The sequence below is a fragment of the Molothrus ater genome, chromosome 9 (assembly GCF_012460135.2).
Source record: "Molothrus ater isolate BHLD 08-10-18 breed brown headed cowbird chromosome 9, BPBGC_Mater_1.1, whole genome shotgun sequence".
NCBI lineage: Eukaryota > Metazoa > Chordata > Aves > Passeriformes > Icteridae > Molothrus > Molothrus ater.
Window position 1 is genome coordinate 25,075,754 of NC_050486.2, and position 20,871 is coordinate 25,096,624.

At 40.7% G+C, this 20,871-nt stretch overlaps 1 protein-coding gene across 1 annotated transcript in view; it reads left to right on the plus strand.

The window, feature by feature from the left end:
• Nucleotides 1–20,871, plus strand: part of OSBPL9 (oxysterol binding protein like 9) — a 57,484-nt gene that overhangs the window by 16,943 nt on the left and 19,670 nt on the right. Inside the window, 3 exon segments of the mRNA XM_036387485.2 lie at nucleotides 7,329–7,405; nucleotides 16,907–17,002; nucleotides 18,708–18,755. Coding sequence (XP_036243378.1) covers nucleotides 7,329–7,405; nucleotides 16,907–17,002; nucleotides 18,708–18,755 — 221 coding nt within the window.

Consider the following 20,871-nt stretch of genomic DNA (forward strand, 5'->3'; position numbering starts at 1 on the left):
AGATTTTGGTGTGAATTCTTGCTGGTTTCTTCAGTGATATCTATACCTGCTGTTGACAATATTGTTTGTCCTCAGTTAACATTTTTCTGGGTCTTTTGGACTTCTGGTGGTGCTGAAACAGTGAATTCCTCTGTGCTGAACTGTGCTTTTATGTTGCAGAGGAGTAAGAGCAGCTGTGATGAGAGTAAAGCTGAGCTTCCTCTGATCACATCCTCCCTTTACCTGACCAGGTCTGGGCTGCACAGAGTTCTGGGCTGCATCTCATCCTCCCCTGATTGGCATAACTGCAGAAATTCCTCTGTGAGCCAGAGCTAGGTTTAGCTTCACAGTGATTCTTCTGTCTTCCCTCTCTTCCCTCTGCTCCTTTTTGCTATTGCTGTGTTGCACTGGTATTTTGAGTGGCTGGGACATGTGACCAGAGTGCAGGGAATGGTGCAGGGTTGTGCTTTTCCTGTTTCATGCAGGTCCTTCTTGCCCCAGCAGCATCCTGTGTTGTAATTGTTTTCCAATCACCACCCCTTGGTTATGCCATTTTTTAATGGAACTTCCTGTACTCAATTGTTATGGTTATATATAAACACCTCCTTGTTTTCTGTTTTAAAGGTTGAAGCTGCAGATTTTAGAATGTGTGTTACACTTAAGAGTAGGAAAGAAATAATACCATGAAACTGTATCTGTGTGATGTGTTGATTTGTTTTCTTTTTTTCTTCCTCTGGAAGAAATTGTTACTTTTGGCATCAATATGAATATCTTATCTCAACTGTATATGGGGTACATGGCAAGGATTTTGGAAGGGGAAAAATGGCCAGAAAAGGTCTCACTATAAGGAGGGGGAAGATACTGAGTAGTTCAACACTCTTTTCCTTCTGTTTTAGCAAGAAATTCCAAATAGCAATAACCTTGAGTTTGACCTGTTAAATTGACAACTGTTTATTGGCTAAGAAAATGGTTATATTTTTGTTCTTCTATTTTGATTTATTTTTTCAATTCAAGCCAAAATATGGTTTCTACCTTAAAGTAGTAGTTTCAGAGCTTTGTGAGTGGGATCTGCAAGGGAAAAAATCCTTTACTGTGAGGGTGCTGAGGCACAGGTTCCCCAGAGAAGCTGTGGCTGCCCCAGCTCTGGAAGTCTTCAAGGTCGGGTTGGACTGGGCACTGGGCAGCCTGGGATAGTGGAAGGTGTCCTTGCCCATGGCAGGGGCTTGGAATGAGATGGTTCCAAACCAAACCATTCTGTGATTCTGTGATTAATTTAAAATGCAAACATACCCTGAAAACCATTTCCACAGAATATACCATATGAAGTATTGTTTAGTGCTGCTATTATTAACATTTAAATATTATTTTCTAGTGAAAAAACATATACTTGCCAATTTGTCCCACACTCAGAAATGTTTAATTACAAAATTATATATGGATTATGTAGACATTATTGATGGATTTCCAGAGAGAACTAATAGGAACTTGATCATGTGTTTCAATTGTCAAGTTCCCACCCAAAGCTATGTTTCTGGGCTGATTATAAAGCTTGCTAAAAAGGCTTTTCAGCTTAGGTAACGATAAAAGAACAGTTTAGTTGGTTTCTCAGGATCACAGATGACACATTGTGCTCAGGAGACCTTTTGATGCCTTTTGTTTGGGCATGACTTTGTGTCTTGTGACTGCACAGGAGTTTCCTGTAGGGACAGGGAGCTCAGGCTGGTCAGACACCTGACCAACAAAAGGAGGGTTGATTTATGTGTATGGGTGGAGAATGGCATCAGGAGGAGGGAGAATAATGATTGGGACAACTCCAAGATTATGATACAGAGGAAATAATGTTCAAGCTACTGCCAGATGTGGGAGCTGCATGAGTTAAAGGGTTTTTGTCGGCAGTGGAAGTACAGTGTTGTTCATACAGGCTTGTATGAAACCCTGCTTCATCTTGCATGTTTTTCTATGGTTTGAAAGGCCTTCAGTGACTTTAAATAGCAATTTATTTAGCCATGGAACAGTCCTGTGATGCATGACTTTTCCACCTTATTGAGCACTGCTGATAAAATCTCTTTCCATTGAGACTGGTGGCAGAAATCCTATCGATCTCAGTGTAGCCAGGATTTCATCTCTATTATCTGGTGATTTGTGTGTAAAGGTACTACATTAGTTCTGCACTTGGCTGAGAAAATACAGGAATTTTGCATACAAATCAGTGGAAGTTCTGTCAGAATAAAAGCTGCATAATTGACTCTATTGACTCTGTGGGTATAATAGACTCTTCTTACTGAGTTCTGCCTGTAAGTAGGTCACAGTGAATGAAAATGAAATATGCATTTCTTCTTGTGACAGCATGGTGTTTTTATAAGTAATCTAGTAATTTTTTTTTTAACTAATTCTTCAGGTTTTTCTTTCATCCTCATGGCCATGTAGATGCACACACACACACAAAAATAAGCACCAGTGTGCAGATTCTGAGGTGATATATTTTGTGTGTTTTCTGTCTTCCAAGTACTGCTGTGCATGACCTAGAAATGCTGGTGGTAAATGCTGTATCGTGGAGCAGAGTTGTTAAACTTGTTTGTATCTAATCTTTAGATGCTATCAAGCTTAGGCTGGAAAAAGTAATCTGTTTTATGCTGTACTTTAACATTTGGTATACGTTATATAAACACATATAATCTCTCCACAGCAAAGTAAATATTATAGGAACTCTAAATTATAACATTTATTCTCTATTTGGAAAATTAATAGAGGCTGAGAGCATCTAATGTAGTTGCATTTCATTTGACTTCTTATCCTCATAGAACTTTTTTAAATCCCTGACATATCTGATTTAGCAGTTTGGGAAGTTCAGAGATAAAGGACAATTCCATAAAACAAAAGGGAGTTTTAAACCACAAGTTTTCAGAATTACAGTAATTCTTCAGTAGAAGCAGTAATTCTTGTGTTTAGTACTTTTTTTTTCATTCTATAATTTTCTCTTTGATCAAATAATTGCTTTTCTTTCTTTGAACCTCTTCTAGGAAAGAGTTCAGATTTTTTTTTTTTAGTATAAGATTGATGTGAAAATATCTTAGGAATAAACTCAACCAGACAGATCACAAAAAATATGCATTAAAAAAATCATAATAAAACTCACTGTAATAAATGAGATACTTTTCAAGTGTATTTCTCTGAACTAGTCATAAATAGGACTATGATCATGTTAAGTACCCTGTGGTTGTCTTAGATATGCCTGAGATGTCACAGTAAATTATACAGGTGTCTTTCAAAGGATGCACCACAGACACAGAGGAGTGAGGGCTTAGGCATATGGGAACAAACTGTAATCTAGCTCATAAATACTAATTCTACTAGGAAAAAAAAAGTAAAAATAGCTTAACTGACATAATCACAGTAAATTGCAATGTTTCAGCCATTAATGATTCCAGTCTCTTGCACACAGCAGTGATTATGCAGCTCTGTGTGGATTTAGCTTCTTTCACGTGCAACTGCTCACTGTTAAATTACAGTAAAAACTGAATTAAAATTCTAGGACTTAAAATAAGAGAAAAACACAGGCACTGTTAGTGCCCTCTCAACTGCAGACCTAGCATGGCTATTTTTGTGGGTAGTTACATGCTCTAGCACAATTTGAATTTCAGCTGACCAGGTAACACTTGCATTAACCCCTCAGACTAAGAACCACCTTTATGTTTTTAAGTGTCAGGTATATCTCATGTCCACGTGTCCTTCAGTGTTTCTTGTTTGGTTTTTTTTTTGTAATACTGTTATTCTAGAATCAGCCTGGGGAAAAGCAACTTGTTTATCTCTCATGCCCTTCTTCTCTTTTTAGAAGTTTTGTGCCAGGAGGGGCCAGATAATACTCCTGTATTTTGGTATAAGCACACCAGTGTCATTCCTTGGACTAGATAAGAATTGCCTTATCCCAAATGTTTTGTCAGAAACAAATTCTGGAGCAGCTTTCACATAGGAATTGAGGAAGGGATTAACTTTAAAGTGGAGCCTGATCAAATAATGGAGAAGTTGGAGTGATTTCAGGGTACTTGAGAGAAGGAGTAATGAGCAGGGCATTCTTGTCCCTACCTGCTGAAGAAAGCATCTGCAGATACAGAGTGGATATTAGGTGCTGTGCATCACAAACTTCGTAGGTGCAAGGATATTGGAGCTTTTTCTTTGACCAAAGTTGCCTTCTTTAAATGTAAAACAGCTTGGATATTTAGCTTTACAGATAGGTAGATAATGATCTCTGACCATTGTGTGTAGATTTTTCCCATAAATTCTTTCTGAGTGTGTCGACTAATCTCTTTTTTGAATGTTCCCATTGATTTTTTTTTTTCATCAGTGATCTTTTGGCAGCTGTTCAGTTCTAAATTGCTTTTACCATTAGGGAGCTTTTACTTGCACCTAATCTCACAGCAGCCATTTTGATTAGATTTAATATAACTTTTCTTGCATCTTGCTTTACTAAAAACTGCATCCTGCTGGTTTTCTCTGTGGTTTTCTTAAGAGAGTATGGAGGAGAGCCAGGAGGATCTGCTGTTGATGATAAATGGTCTGAAATTAAACCAGTGTCCTGAACAGAGAGTGCTTAAAAGGTTTTGATGCTGTGTTTCCATGCAGTAAGCAGTCTTCTCATGGCAGTGTTCCTGGATTTATCGTGCCCAAGACTTTCTCTAAGTAGCAGGATTGATGAGATTCATGTGTGCTCCCTAAGGATGGATCATGCTATGCCAGAAGAGTGCAATGTCTAATATATGAGGAAAAAATACAGATTTTGTTCCCCCTCTGCTGAGCCCTGGTAGAGAGAGCTGTAAAGGGGTCATTGGAGAAGCAGAAGTTTGAAAAACTTCGTTTATTAATGAGCATGGGAAAGTCAGTTTCATTTTGGAACTGTATGGATTGGTTGGTTTCTAGGTCTTCCCTGCTGCTGTAAGGCCTCTCTGTTCTGGTGGGGGTTCAGATACAAGCCAGAATGTGATAACCTTTGTTAATGGGCTACTGGATATTAAGATCAGTATTTAACTAATACCATGACCTCTTTTTGCTGGCAGTATGGAAGATCACAGGAATCCTGCAGCAGTACAAGGATTAATTCACTGGTCTGCAGCTTAATTGTTTCCTTTTTAGTTTAAATAATCGTGGGAAAAAATCCTTCAACATAGGATATTTGTATCCCATGAATTACTTAACAGCTCCTCAGTGACTTGTACCCCAGTTCTCCAGTGAGATGTTTCTTGGGACTGGGAGATGGTGATTAAAAAAAAACACCCCAGAAAAACAGAAACCTTACACATATTGAAATAATGCTAACCACTGTTGTTTTGGACACACCTTTGAAAGCTTAAAGCACTGATACATTTCAAATACTGATGGATTCATGACACAGGTAACTATATATATTTAGTGGTGACTGGAAGAATAATATAGGAAGAGTAAACGATATTCTTCCTATAATAGTATAGGAAGAATAAACTTGATTGAAATGTCTGGCAGGACTAGGCCAAGGAGCCTGGTTTTGGTAAGCAGAACTGAAGAAACTAAGAAACATTAAAATTGATTCTGGTTGACTAATTCAGTAATTGAAATGAGTGTTAAGGTGTAATGCTGTGCAAAAAGAACAGCGTTTGTGTGCACGTGTGTACAGAATGTGAAAAGAAAAACTGTAATTTGCATGTTGCAAAATGTATTTAGTGTAATGCAGTCACTGGACAGAGTTCACAGGGCCTCTGTCCCTCCATCCCGTCTGCTTTCACTGAATTATAAACTTGTCCTCAGTGCCTGCTTCAGCTTCTTAATTAAAATATGGATCATCAGTAAGAAGAGTCCTGTAAGTTAAAAGTTCTTTCTAATGAGGCATATCCAGCTTTTTAACACTTGCTGCATTTCCTGCAGGAAAGTCATCTGCTGTTCTGAGCAACATTTAATTACTTGAACTTCCTCTTTCTCTGTGCATCTGAAAGCACTTTGGTAGACACTTTTCATTATGTCTAGTTTTAATTTGTTCAGGTTATTGGTATTGTAGCTGAAATACCTGTGGCTGTTGATCATAATCTAGTATTTTTAAAGAACAGTGAGTAAAGATTGACTTGTAATAGATTGGAAAAATGTAAATTTTTAGGAAAAAAGTAGATAGATTTCAATCTTTTACCTTGTGTTTAGTGAAAATTTTGTCTCACTATTTTGTGAGGCCACCTCATCAGTTAGGCTCTGAGCAAGCTTATGTATTAAAAATACATTCTTAATTATTTCTCAGAAACATTGTCAGTTCTCTCCTGATGGTTTTGTTAACTTGATGTAATTAGTGTATATATGCTGAAGTAAACAGTGCAGTATGTTTATCTTTAAATTGGTAGGGTTATCCTTTGGGAGTTTAGAAAAATCTACATATTCAGGAGTCTTGGGGCATTTTTAAGTGCTGATAGGTTTAAGCTGCAGAATTCCAAAAAATAAAAGCAATGGAAAAAAAAAGAGTGAGAAAGGCAACATTGAAACAAAGTGTTTTGAGCTGGAGAGTACATTTCACTATAGCCTAAGGATATTTCCTCTGAACTCCTTAAAAATAAGTGAGATAGAAATCTCAGTTCGCTGATTCATAATAGGTGCTAGCTCACTTAAGCTTTCCTTGCTTCTAGCAGGCTTCCTGTTTCTTTTAATATCTTCCATTTGAGTGAGGACCTAGAAACAATTGTTAATAACTGTTCTCAATCCATTTACAGGCCAGTTTGTTTACAGTCTATTTAATGCCTCTGGAATTTTCCCTTCTTTCTTTACCTGGAGTCCACTGACTGTTCCTTTGTTTTTTAAGTACTCCTAGAGCACAGCAAGGAACTCTTTCAGACTAGTGAAGTAAAGGTGGCTTGTCTGTACTGGGGATAGGAGGGAAAGAAAGCAGTTTTGGAATAGGATTTTCTTCAATTTAATGTTTGTTGTATGTTTAAGATTATTCTTTGTGCTTCATTATTCACACCAGTGAGCTGTTGGGGTGTTTGTCCCCTATTATGAATCCATACCTGAAAGTTACTATGTCCACACTGAAGTAGAATTACTAGATAATTAATTACAGGTAATTTTCTTGTAAATAAGAAAATTTTAGAATTACTTAATGACTTGAGGAATATCTGTGCAAACTCTCTTTGCATGTGTTCCCCTAAAGCTGGACAAGGGACAGAGCTGTAACCACAGAAGAAGAAACAGGATATTAAGACAACTGTGGAATGTTGTGCTTGGTGATTAACACAGACAGTGTGATTAATTTCCATATTTAGTGTGGACAGCAGATCTGTTTGCCTGTGCCTTTTAGTATATAAGACTGCATGTAATTGAACAATAACTTTTGAATTCTTTTTCAGCTCGAGATGCAGATGAGAGGGAGAAGTGGATCCACGCTTTAGAGGACACCATCCTCCGCCATACCCTCCAACTTCAGGCAAGTTTCACTTTCAATTTTCACTTGTTTTACTTTTTTTTTCAATCAATGAAATACAGTGGCATGACTGCTAATATCCAACACATCCTGTATAAAATCTTGCTGTTCTGTGGCCTATACAGTTGGACATCTGTTTAGGTTCAAGTCTGTCACATTTTTCTTGTCCTACCATAATGAAAAGTCAGAATGACATTTTCCTTTATTAGCTCATATTTATAATATATATAGTTTTCATTAACTCATATTTATTTATAATGTCTATTTATGGTAAAGTTCTGGATTTATGTCTATAAGACTTGCTGTATGTTTTTTTTTTTTCCCTGGAGAGAAACCCAAACTCATGAAAGGAATTTGGTTTGTACCATATAGTGTCTGGTGACAGGGTAGAAATCTTAAAGCAGCTGTTCATTATTTGTGTTTAATAAAGCTTTGGTTGTGCTTTTGTAGCATGGCAGGAGAATTAGGTCTCCTAACATTTGATTCAGTGTGAAGAAAGATAGAATAAAATCTCTAATATCACGTAAAGAGAACCTTGTGAAGACTGATTTAGATGAAATTTGCCCAATCTAAAGGGTTAGAACAAGCCTGAATTTGACCCATTGAACTTTAGACCATTGTACTATCTCTGTCAATTTACCTGTTAGACAGTGAGTTTCAACCTCCTTTCATACCACTACAAATTTTTTTAGAGAATAGCAGATCCCTGGATAAAAATTCCCATTTGACAGTCAGCTTTTACCCCTCCTACTGTGCCATGGGTATGTTAGAAGTAATCTTCCCCTCTGAACACTGTAGCTGACCAAGGGCTGAAGAACCCCACTCTGCAGTGGATGTGAGGAGACAGGGATTACCTAGGGAGCAATATGTGCACGTAGAAGGGCTGAGCTCGCTCCCAAGGGATGCCTCTTTCCCTATCCTCAGTTTAGAAAGTGAATAGGTTAATGTGATTGGTCCTGTTTAAGGTTTGAAATGAAGTTAAAGGAATCTGTGCTGTTTTCTCTGCTGGCAGACTTTTTATGACATGGAGATACAGAGTCAAGGAATGAAACACCAGAATATATACTGGTTTTATCAAAATGTACACTTCCATGCTCTCTAGAAATTTTGAGTGTAGTTATATTGGTGGAAATAGCTTTCATTATAGCAGCTAATAATGGAACTATTTTCCATTACATAACTGTTCACGTTCCTGGAGATTTTCAAACGAGTAAGGCGTATTTAGGAGAAAAAAAAAAGCCCAAGTTAGTAATTTATCTAGTAATGTTTGAGGGAATAATTAAAAAACCTGAATTGGGTATAAGAAACATATCCTCCATCCTTGTAAATATGTTCACCATGGAGCGTCATACTTTGTGGACCACTGCTGTGTGCTCACCACTCATTTTCAAGAACCTTCTTCAGTGTACGGGTCATGAAACCTTTTACTCTCTGGCCCTTGTTTGTGGGGTCGGTGGAGTAGTGTTCACTTACACCCCCGTTCAGGAGCTGCCAAGGTTTGCCACGGGAGCTGCTGAACCGATTTCAGAATGAAACACGGCTGCACTCCTTGCCAAACCTCTTTCTTTCACGGCTTAGGAGTGTGCTGTTCCTTCTGTTCCCCCTCGCCGGCGGGACGCGGGGGCGGCACGAACAGGGGCCGAAGTTTGGGGGGATGCTCGCAGGGCCGAGCTCGGGCTGAACCCGGGCAGGAACATCCCCGCGCCTCCATGGCAGGGCCGAGCTCGGGGTGAACCCGGGCAGGAACATCCCCGCGCCTCCATGGCAGGGCCGAGCTCGGGCTGAACCCGGGCAGGAACATCCCCGCGCCTCCATGGCAGGGCCGAGCAAGGGCTGAACTAGGGCAGGAACATCCCCGCGCCTCCATGGCAGGGCCGAGCACGGGCTGAACCAGGGCAGGAACATCCCCGCGCCTCCATGGCAGGGCCGAGCTCGGGGTGAACCCGGGCAGGAACATCCCCGCGCCTCCATGGCAGGGCCGAGCTCGGGGTGAACCAGAGCAGGAACATCCCGGCGCCTCCATGGCAGGGCCGAGCACGGGCTGAACCCGGGCAGGAACATCCCCGCGCCTCCATGGCAGGGCCGAGCAAGGGCTGAACCAGGGCAGGAACATCCCCGCGCCTCCATGGCAGGGCCGAGCTCGGGGTGAACCAGAGCAGGAACATCCCCGCGCCTCCATGGCCGGCCGGGCACTGCTGGGCTCCCCGCTCCCTCCCTCCCCCGGCCGCGGCTCTCGGGGCCGGGCCGCCCCGCTCCAATCTCCGTCCGCCGTGTTGGTGACGCGCTCGGCGGGGCCGCGGCCGGGGGGTCCTGCCCTTCCCGCCCCTTCCCGCCCCGCTGGAGGCGGCGCTGCCGGGGCCCGGCGGGCGGGCGGCCAGCCCCGCTCCTCCGCCGCGCTCGGAGCACCGCGGGATGGCCGGTGTGAGTACGGGGGGCCGCGGGTCGGGGCTGCGGGAGTCCCTCGGGGCAGCCCCGGGCGGGCAGCGAGCCCCTGCCCTTGGCGGCCGAGCGGCGCTGGCGCTGCCCCGCCCGGGCACGGCGGGGACGGAGCGGGAGCGGACACGGAGCGCCCGGGTGGCTCCGGGAGCAGCGAGAGGCGCCCGGTGCCGGGTGCCCGCAGGGAGGCTCTGTCCGCATGGTCTGACACGCCTTGGCTTCAGGAGCCTTTGAACAAACGGCGCTTCGTGCGCTTGGTGTTGTTGTTTCGCTTTCCTTTTCCTTCGGACAGAACAGTCGGACGGGTTCTTTGGGGGATTATTGGCTCAGCGGGATGGCGGGGTCTGAGTGCCGCGGCAGAGATTATTTTCTGTAAAGGCATTTTCTTAGGCTCTTCGTTTCGCTAACTAAACACGTGGTTGACAGTCACTTAAAACCTTTAGGCAGCTGGTTTTGCCCGAAATGTTTTATCTTTTCAGAGTCTTTTTTTCGTATTTCCATGCTGCTTTTCAGTCTGCCTGTGCTGGTATAGGAGTGTTCAAGTTTGAAAGTCAGACTTAAAGTTGACTTCACTGTACCAAAAACTCATCTGAGCTGTGAGGAACTGTACCAAACCCCGGGGGTTCGTGTGCTGTGTGAACCAAATCAGGAAGGATTACGAGTTAATGCGAGATGGAGAGGTGAAGTGGTGTCTCTGTGTTCTCTGGTCTGATTAATCTTGCTGGTTTTATTTTTGCCTAAATGTTCTGCTGTGCTGTCCTTCACTATTTATAATGGAAGTGTTTTTGAAACACAGAATGAAACAGACTTCTGCCCCCCTCCCCCCAAGCCTAAAATGAGCTACAGGCAAGGAACTGAGTCATAAATACATAGAATGTATAAGGGGACCCAAACTGTCCTGAGGGCTGACAGTTAGCTATGTTGTATCCACAGGGAACAACGATAGGGAGGAAACATTTCAGATACACTTGGAGCCTGATTTGTTTGAATTTTGAAACTGAAATGCGCTGTGTTTTCGTATGCACTTGTATTAAAGCTGTTGCTAAAAATACACATAGTGGTTCTAGTATTAGCTTTGTCTGTGGAAAAGTCATTGAACAGATGGTGTGACACTACTGGAAATGCCATTCTGAACCCCGCAGAGTTTTTCCCCTTATCCCCCCAAATTGTTACTATTGTGGCATTAGCAGGGCTGTGGCTTTGCAGTGGCAGCACAGCACTGGCCTCATACCCACAGCACTTAAAGGGGAGGGTGTGCCTGGGGTGAAGGCATGTTGTGGCTAAAGTTTCATGTTTGTGTGGGGAGAGAAGTTATCTCACTTTTTCTTCAGTTCCCCAGCAGCAGTCTAGCTGAGCAAGTCTTCTGTCAAGCAGCAGTCCCATTCAGACAGGACATGCTTCTCATTGTCCTGCTTTCCTTGCTGCCTGCCAGGTACACCCTGGCAGCACCCTAGAGCTACAAGTGCTTTTGGGCAGTGGAATTTGGCTCTGGAATTGTCTCGTGAGTTATAATGGATAGCTCATGTCTTTTAGTAACACAGTTACTTCCTTATTTGATCAACACCAATTTACTTCAGCTCTAAGTGGCCTCTGTAGAGACAAATGAACTGAAATCATGAAGGTGAGCAATTTCTAACCACCATTAAAGTGAAAGGAATTAAGTGAAAATTAATTGCTTTCTAGGTTGATAATTCCATGATTTAAACAAGATGTTTACTTCCTAAGTAGCAAATGATAAGAAAACTTGATTCTAATATGTGACTCTATGCTGGCTTTAGAGAAGAGTAGATTCAATGGCTTAAACACTGACTGACACCATGGCTTCACCAAAATGTAGGAGTTGGTGCTGCTTCTGGGAGCAGTCCTGTCTCACTTCTCCTAGCAAAAGGGAAGAGGCAGTGTGGCAAGAAGGGTGGAATTTGGAATTTAAAATTGCTTTTCTTGCTGCTCTCTCTGCATTTATTTTTAACCCTGATTAGTTTCCACATTGAGTTGTTTATGTGACAAGGTAAATGTTTGTGCTGACTCAAAATAAAGAGCAGAACGAAGGCTAAAGTGAACAGCAGGGGAACTGATTTGTTTCCTCTTCATTTATGCTGGTGCAAAGTGTTTGTGAAATGTTGATAGTAGCAGTTCACCTAGTACCACATTAACCAGGATTTTTTTCTGACCTTTCTAAAGTTGCGAGCAAGAACACGAGGTAGAGTAAAACTTCCTTGTGTGTTAACTATATTACACTCTAAATATATTGTGTGTTATTAACTGGCTTTTCAGTGCTGCTCCTTTTGTGAGTCAAGAGTTCTTGCATAAAGCTAAAACCAGGCTCTTTTAGATTAAGAGTATATCCAGTGTAGATGTTTTACAAGTACTAGAGGGAGGGCATAGGGTTGGCAGCCATGCTGCCCTTTCCACATTTTGCTAAAGAAATAATCAGATAGTGCCTGAATACCCTAGAACATGTGCATTATCTGCACTGGTGATAGGTTATAAAGGTAAAGAAATGGGACTCTAAGATGTACTTGGTATTTGTGAGGTTTCAGAATTGTAACTTACGCTTTAAAGAGAGAATTTTTACATCAGTGTGTAAATGTTTCTGTCTTCTGAACTTTCTGTTCTCCTTGAAGATCTGATACTATCTACAGGTACACAGTCTTTGCTAAGCATTTTGTGTTTTGCAAAGTAGAGCCTTTTTTTTTTTTTCCTAAGAGTTGCAATATTCTGTTTGGAAGGGTCATATGCTTTCCACAACTTAGAATGTGTTTGAAAACAAATATATGAGCTTCAAATATTGCATAAAAATCTAGCAGAGGAAAAAAAAAGAGTTATTTTTGCCAGAAAACTGCCCTTGTTTAATGGCTTACAAGTTCATTTCTTGTTTTTCTTCAATTTTCTATCAGTGGTCCTTACAGGCAATGTCCAGCTCATCAAAATCAAGCATGTAGGCAGGGACTGTGTTTCTGATGAGATATTGTGGATGAAAAGAAAACATTCTTATTCACTTCTTCAAACTAACTTACACAGGAATTTTTTGTTGGATTTGGAATCCTAATTAGATGAAGAATGTAGAAGTGTCTTCAAAAAGATAAGAAATTCCACTCTGTACAGCTTTCTGCCTTCCTCCCCCAGGAAAGCTGTTATTCTAATGCTTCTATTTGAGAAATATAGTTGAATATTTCTGGTATGCTTCTTCTAAGGACTATGCAATCTTTTCATCCCATCTGAGTTTGAAAGAACTGGTTTAAATTAGGCTGAATTACTTCTCAGCATGGACAAGTTTTGAATACAAATGCATTAGAGATATGTGTGACTTGTAATTTGGAGGACAAGGAAACAACACAAAACTCCCTTGGTGCTGGCAGTTCTGTAGTGAAAATAAGGCTCATAAGATGTATTTTTAATTAGGTTATGTTTTGTTGTTGCCCTCCTGTTTACCTCCTCCAAAAAATGGGTTGTGTATGAAGGGAATAATTTTGCAGGACTGTTAGCATGCAAATTATTTACTGAACTCGAGAGCAGCATAGAAAGCCTTTCCTAGGCAAACCATCCTGTGTGGTCACTCCACATCACTGGGATCACAGAGATCCCCCTGGGCACTGATCTCAGCTGGTCAGTGCTGCTGGGCCCTGCCTCCTCCTGCACACACTGGCACTGACAATGGCCCTGGACAGTCTGGGCCCTGAGCTCCTGCTGTGTCCTGAAGGGGAGGGACGTTCCAGAAGTTGTGGGAGGGAGGGAGGATGAGGGAAAGAATGCTATGGTACCTTTTTCTCTTTTATCAGTATGGTTTGAGTATCAGGATATTTGTTCCCTCTTGGTGGGGAGCAGTCAGACATCAAATTACTTGTTTTGACACCAAACTTCTTGGTTTGGAAGATTGTGGTCAGACTAAAATTTTTTAAATGACCCCCTTCTGCAGCTGTTTAATCTGTTAATTCTTTTAAACTTACATGAACACAGAGTCTTTATTTGAGGTTAATAAAGTGTATTTACAAAAAGATATAGTTACTCAATGGAAAAACAAGTTATACTACTTCAGATAGGTCCTGACAGTAAGAGTTCAGTGTATTTCTGAAGATCAGTAATAGTCTGGATTCCTGTTCTTTGAATCACAGGATGACTTCAACTGGAGAAGACCTCTGGAAATCACTGTTCCAAGCACCTTCTCACTGAAGGCAAACTTGTGCTTTAGATCAGGTTGTCAAAGGTCAAATCCAGTTGAGTTTGGAGCTCTGCCCTCCAAGGGTGGAGGTTCAACAATGTCTGCAGGCAGCCTGTTTTGTCAGCCTGTGAATAGGTGAGCAGTGTATTTTACAAGTTCCTCATAAAAATCTGATTGCTCGTTGAGATGTGCAGATTCCTAATGTCCAAGTTTACCAAGCTGTTAAATGCCATTCTAGTGACTCTGCTCACCTGTTCCTTTTGAAGCCTCATTTCCTTCATGGCAGGGTAGGAGAGAAAGGGTCCCTATTTTACCTTTACTGTGGCTTTGAGAGACCAGAAGATCAAGAAATAAGCATTTCTTATGCAAATGTGCACTTTGTGTATCTCCTCTTCCTAAATTACTGCTGGGTTTGAAATGCTGATTGATTTTGTTTGCTATTTATCCAGACTGTTTTTTCTATGCTCTTTTCAGCTTTTCCGAGTGTCTTTTGGTTTTCAATTCTAAAACTATGTGAGAACTTAAATTAGTAACCTAATCTCATATAAGACAGGCTAATAAATTTGCTGAGAAGCTTATCAAATTTCATCTCAGCTTCCCAAGAGCAAACTAGTAAGGTGCTGCAGCTTTAAGTACCTGTGCTTTGCAAAATTATTCTCATGTTTCATCTCTGTTAAGTTCAGCTTGACACTTTACCTGGTTTTATGGCTTCCTTTTTACATTGTTTAAAGTTTTAATTTTCAAATAGAACTTCTTAGGTTACAATTTTCCCTCTGTGTTTTGTGTGGGTGTCTGCTCAGTTGTAACACTGAATGTTTTGATCAGCTTTTCCCTTAGTTCTAAGAGCCTGAAATTTAGAATGACATTTTATCTTAAGCCACCACTAAAAATATCAGATAGTTATGTGTTCATAGTCATAGAGTGAGGACTGAAATAAAAATCAGCATTTTGATGCAGCATACAGATAACATGCACAGTAAAACCATATTTCTGTGTATAGTATCTTCAGAAATTTCCTGTATGTGGTTTGGTATATGAAACCTGACCTCCAGAATTTTTAACTGAGCTTGCAGGACCATTTGCTGAACTAAAGAGTTTTGCTGGTAGCTGTACAGACAATTCCATTTTCAACAAGGAAATTGAATACTAATTTCACATCATTTCAGATGTAGTTTCAGTGTAATTTAAGCTAGTTTGAGGGAGAGTCAGAAGTTGCTGGGTCGAGAGCACTCTCCCTTCTGCCTATTAGTTGTTTTAATAACTTGTGAAACTCAGTGCTTTTTGAATTTTTTTTTGTCACAGTCAAAATGTTTTGTTTTGTGGTGTTTTTTCCCTCATCTTCTCCTCCCTCCACCTTGTTTCACAACACTATTTCTAAATTTGACTGGTGTTGGCTGTCTAATACAGGTGAAGTATCTTTTTGGATTACAAACCCAGCTGTATGGAGAGATGGACTCCTGTAGAGCTGTTGTCAAGATCTGCATATCCATCTGTAGCAAATGAATAAAGAATAATATTTTCTACAGTCACTAGCTGGGTTTATGTTTTAGGCTGTGTGTGATGCTGTGCAAGTCATTCCACTAATGCACAAAAATGTTCACACCTCTAAAGAGCCATCAATAAAACTCTTAATATGATGGCCCAGCATCATACAAAAATAAGAGAAATTGTGTGTTCTGACAGAGCCAACAATGCCAAAGAAAATGCTACCCTAATGTGGAACTTTACAAATACAGAGTGCCTCTCTTCCTCCATGTGGGATGTTTTTCTCCACTGGTTGATCTTTACATGCTCAGACTCTTGAGATGCTCAGCAGTTCAAACAGCACTTGATGGTTTCAGCAGAGTTTGAAGTTGTCCTATTTGAGATCAGTGTGAAAATACTGAGGCTGGTAGCAAAGTTGTCACTGCTGTGATGTCCTCAGGATTGCGTTATTTTACAACTGATGTTTGCTTCTTTATCCTTCATGGGTTTTCTCTCCTATATATGTTTATCCTACAGTGTACAATTTTTTCCAACTTCAGTATTTGTTTCTCAGTTCCATTTACATTAAAGGTATTATATAAATAAACCTTTAATATGTTTACATAGCATATGTGCATGAAGGCAGAAGTCATCAAGAATCCTCTAATTAAAGATGTGGTATCCCAGTGGGAATTTGTTTGGGTTTTTAAATCAATGATGTATCAGTTTAGAGATAGAGATGATGTTATATACAGAAGTGTGTTCTGAGTGTTATATTATTGGGAGAAACAAGTTTCCAAGCAAGAAAATATAAAAGTAATCATTCTCATTGCACTGATTCATTGTCCTTGGTACTGTGTGTGCAACTAAGTGTCAAAATTCAGATACAGTGACAAAGATGCAAATCATTTTAGCTGTAAAGGAACTAGGGTGACCAGCACTAATGATTTTGAACTTTTCAGATCAAAGGTATTTAAGAAAAGATTTAGCAGTTCTTAGCTAGGAGCTGTGAGTTGAGCAATACTGTGTGAAGTGTGAAAAGTGCAGTTATCCCATTGGGTGTGATTTGGGCTTCCCTAGCTGAAGTGGGAGGCTATGGAATCACAAGACAGTCTTCAGAAAAATGTGAATTCTCCTTTATATTTTATAAAGAAACTTTAATCAGTGTAATTTAAGAGGATTTGTTCAATCATCAGTAATGAAATACTCTGGTGTGTGATGATTATACCCCCTCTGAAAATGTGGAGCAATTTACTGCTACTGATTTAGCTGCAGAGAGAAGCCAAATGTGTTCAGCTGTGTGCCTGTGTTTGCACGTGGCAGGATGAGAGGCAAGGCAGCATTTTCTCAGTCAGATGGCAGGCAAAACCATATTGCTGTTGTATTTTTTTCTCCTGTGAGACACTAATTAAATATTTTATTTTTGTTTGTTTGTTTATTTCTAGGGTGTGGATTCAGGGTTTGTTCCCAGCGTTCATGATTTTGACAAGAAACTTACTGAGGCTGATGCTTACTTACAGATCTTGATAGACCAGTTGAAGGTATGGTAACTAAATGCTGCATTTATTGTGGTGGGGGTCTGTTTGTCAGGCTGGATTTCAAGGCCAGGTTGAAAGGAAGCTCAACAGAGAGAGTCACTCAAGATGAAAATGCCTTTCTCTTAGGATTGTTAAAAATTAGAATATGTCAAGCATATTTAGATAAAATGGTTTACAGTGGCTGAAAGATTCTGTTTTCTATACAACTTTTATGGAAATGGCAAGGTTAAATATGCTAAAACATAATTAAATTATTGTGTTGCTCATAGCATTTTAGACTCTATCTTGAGAAGGTGTTGTCAAGTGATGTGTAACTACAGTTACAGATAGTTTCAGACTTTGTTGCAGTGGTGGTGGATAATCCATGCTTTGTCCTTGAGTGAAAGCATTCTGGAGGAGTGTTGTACAATACAGCTCTTTCAAACTTTGTATTTTAAGAATAGATGGGACTGCAAGGAACAATGAGGTCGTATCTCTCAGTACTCACCTTATTGAGAAAAACAATTTTGCTGCTGCTTAGGACACCTTTTTTCCCATGACTCAGCTGATTAAAATTGCTGTTAAATTGCTTCAGTTCTGCTGGGTTGGATTTTTTCCCCTGATATAATGTGCAAGTATTGCATGTGGGATATTCAGCAAAAATTCAGTTGGAGGGGAGGGTGGAGAGGGGGATGAGCACAGCAACAAAAACGAAGGTAGGCAGAAGAGATGCAAACAAAATTCAGAGCTGCCCTGCAAAGACTTGATCAGGAGCTGTCTTTTCTGCCACTCTGGAGCCATCACTTCACTGACAGAATGTATTTAAATCTTTACACCTTCTAATTGTTATTTTAGGCCAGCTGGGGGGAGGGGGATAGAAATTAATTAATAATGAAAGATGAGTCAGTTTGAGGATGGACAGAGACCAAGATCACAGTCTATTTTTAGAACTAGAAATCAGCCCTCAAGGGAAAGGGAACACACGAGTAGGTTTGAGGCAGGCAGTTGAGTGGAGAGCTGCAGCTCACTTCCTAAAAATTACATCCTCTTCTCCAAGCTGCAAGGGTGGATGTCATGAACTTTCAGCATTACCCATGGTCTTTTCTCTTCCTTGAGCAGCTTCATGGTTGTGTGTGCACCTTAGAGTGCCCTCAGAGGCCTTTGGTAACTCTTTCAGCTCAGCCTGTGTTAACTGCACATGCAGGCTCTTCAGTGAGCATTTGTTTCACTTTGCTTTGTTGCATCTCATATCCCACTTTTAAGAAAATAAGCATAAATTAATGCTAGGAAGTCATATCTTCCCCAGAAAATGTGCTTACATGATTTGGATCATGTACCTGAATCAAGGTACCTGGAAGGGTTGGTGAGAGTTAAAGTTCTTCTGGTTAAAGGTTTTTGCTGAAATAGAAGAAAGGCAGCTGGAGGTGTTCTCATGAGCTCAGTTATGTTCCTTAACCTCACCTTTTTCTTCAAATCATGGTAGAATTGTCAGGCTTAGCTGTGGGATCTCTTGCAGGATGGGATGATGTGAGAAATTAGTTAAAAATCTCTTCTATCACAAATGCTGTAAAGAAATACTAGGCCAGAACTGCTTTGGATCCTAATACCAGGGTTGTGTGACTTTATCCTTAATAAATGTTTTCGGTTTTGAAATGTCAGTGTTTCTGTCTGATTTTATGTGGAAAAATAACCCTTTCAGTATTCTCACAAGTATCTCTCTTCCTTTCAGCTCTTTGATGAAAAACTCCAGAACTGCAAAGATGATGAACAAAGAAAAGCAAGTACATTTTGTCTTAAAAATTGTCTATCAGGTGGTGTTGTGCATCAGTTTGCTGTAGTAAAAATGCTAAGTACACATTTATTGGGTTGTCAAAATCACTTCAAGCAATTAGAGTAACTTACAACAGTTTGTTGTGACTAAGTTTGCAAAAAAAAAATTTAGTAATAATGGGAGTCATAACATTAAAAAGGTTTCAGTCTGTCAGAAGTAATTGCTCCTCTGCTATCCCATATGTTGAAATGCTTCCAACAGTGTTGAAAGCATTTTAACTTAAATTTGCTATTTTTTAGTCTTTAACAAGGATGAGTGTTAAATGTTGGTAGGAATTACAAAGCTATTCCAAAGGCAAAAAAATAATACTCCTAATCATGTCTTTCACATAATCAATCTGCATCCTGTGTAGGTCTGTGACTCATTGGGAGTCTGAGAATACCACAGTTGATTCACTGGAATGAGGGTGTCAGCAATGTAGTAGTGGGGAGCACAGCTCTTTAAGCCAGGGTGTAATTTGTTAAATGGTTTGTGTTCATTGCACCCCCTCCTGTTCCATGCCACAGTCAGCTCTGTCAGTTCAAGCACTGTTTAAGAAAGGCTGGCACATTCCTTTGGTGGTGTGGGTTTGGCATTAAGTGTGCTGCTGGTTTCATAGATTAATTTGTGTGTGTGGAGGAGGGGTTTAACAATTCCTTATGAAGGGTTGGTTACAGAGCAGTTGCTTCTCTTCAGCAAATGCAGTAATTTTGATATCATGAAGTAGTGGTGTGTTTCATCCTTGTTCTCTCCCTCAATGTCTCTTGTGGAAAACAAGCTGTGTTCTCCTGGTGTTTGGTTCCTGTTTTGAAAACTCTTTGATGTTTTCTGTGTTTAGTTTTACTTCTTTATAATGGTTGTGACCTTTCAAGTGTTATTCATCTCACCTGATGTGTTAGGTGGTGTCTTGGGGAGCTCTTTTTCATGTACAGGCTTTTAAAAGAACTTTGAAGTACCTCTCTGTCAGTGTGTTTAATCTGTAGACAAGTGACCACAAGAGTCAGGTCTAAGGATTTTGTATTTCTCCTTCAGTGTGTTTTACTGGGAAGAGTTGTCCTTCAATTCTGACCTCCCTCCAGATGCTGCTTTGCAGATCAGGCAGTACTTTCTTGTCTCCTAATCCCTAGAGACTTCCCACATGTTGTGCTGACTTCTTTATTTGTCTGTGCAAGGTATCTGTGGCACAGATGGATTCACTTCATAGAGAAAGGAGGAGGCTCGTTTCAAAGAGGTTGGCATCCTCTGGTTTTAAATCTTGATGAGGATTGCTATTACTACAGATTCCATTTATTCTCTATTAAAAATGAAGAACATTTGACAAAGCATTCTTTTGTCTCTGCCTGTACTGAGAGGTTTTTTGATACAGTATTTGGCATTTTCCCTGTTTGTTTATGGAAGCATGGTTCAGCTGTCAGATTATGAGTGGAGTGTAATCTGCAGGGTGCTTCCATCAAACCCATAGTTCTTTCCTCCAAGGAAACAACTTTTGGATATTTGAATTTTAAGTGCTTCCCAAGCAGCTGAGTGCTGTTCTGCAACTGTTTATGGCCAGGGATTTCAAACCTGAGCTGTTGTTTTTGCAAGTTCACAGAGCATTGTATGAGCTGGCTTTTAGTTACAGAATATTTGGTTTTCTGGAGATGGTGACACGGGTTATAGGTGTTCTGACATGCCTCAAGATCTCCTGGATATCTTCCTTCTGAGATGTGCTATCTTCCTTCTGAGATGTGAATTTGGATGAAGACAGTGCAGACGTAGGCCTGATGCAAATGCAGGGATTTTCATGCATTCCCTGTGCTGCACTGCTGTTCTGGCAGAAGTGCAGGGCCTGGGGGATCATGCACAAGCAGCAGTGCTCCAGTTCTGCTGGATCTCCTGGTGGGGTACAATGTTTGTGTCTGATGGCAGAGGAGGGGAAGGAGGAGGGGGGTGTGATCTGATCTGAGGGTGCTGGTGGTTCAAGGTGGAGACAAGACAGGACCTTGCTTTCTTACAGTGTTTCCAATATTACTGCTGAGAACTCCAGCACAGCTTTTCTCTTCAGTTTGGTGGAGTTATCTTGACCACACATCAGAGAGAAGAA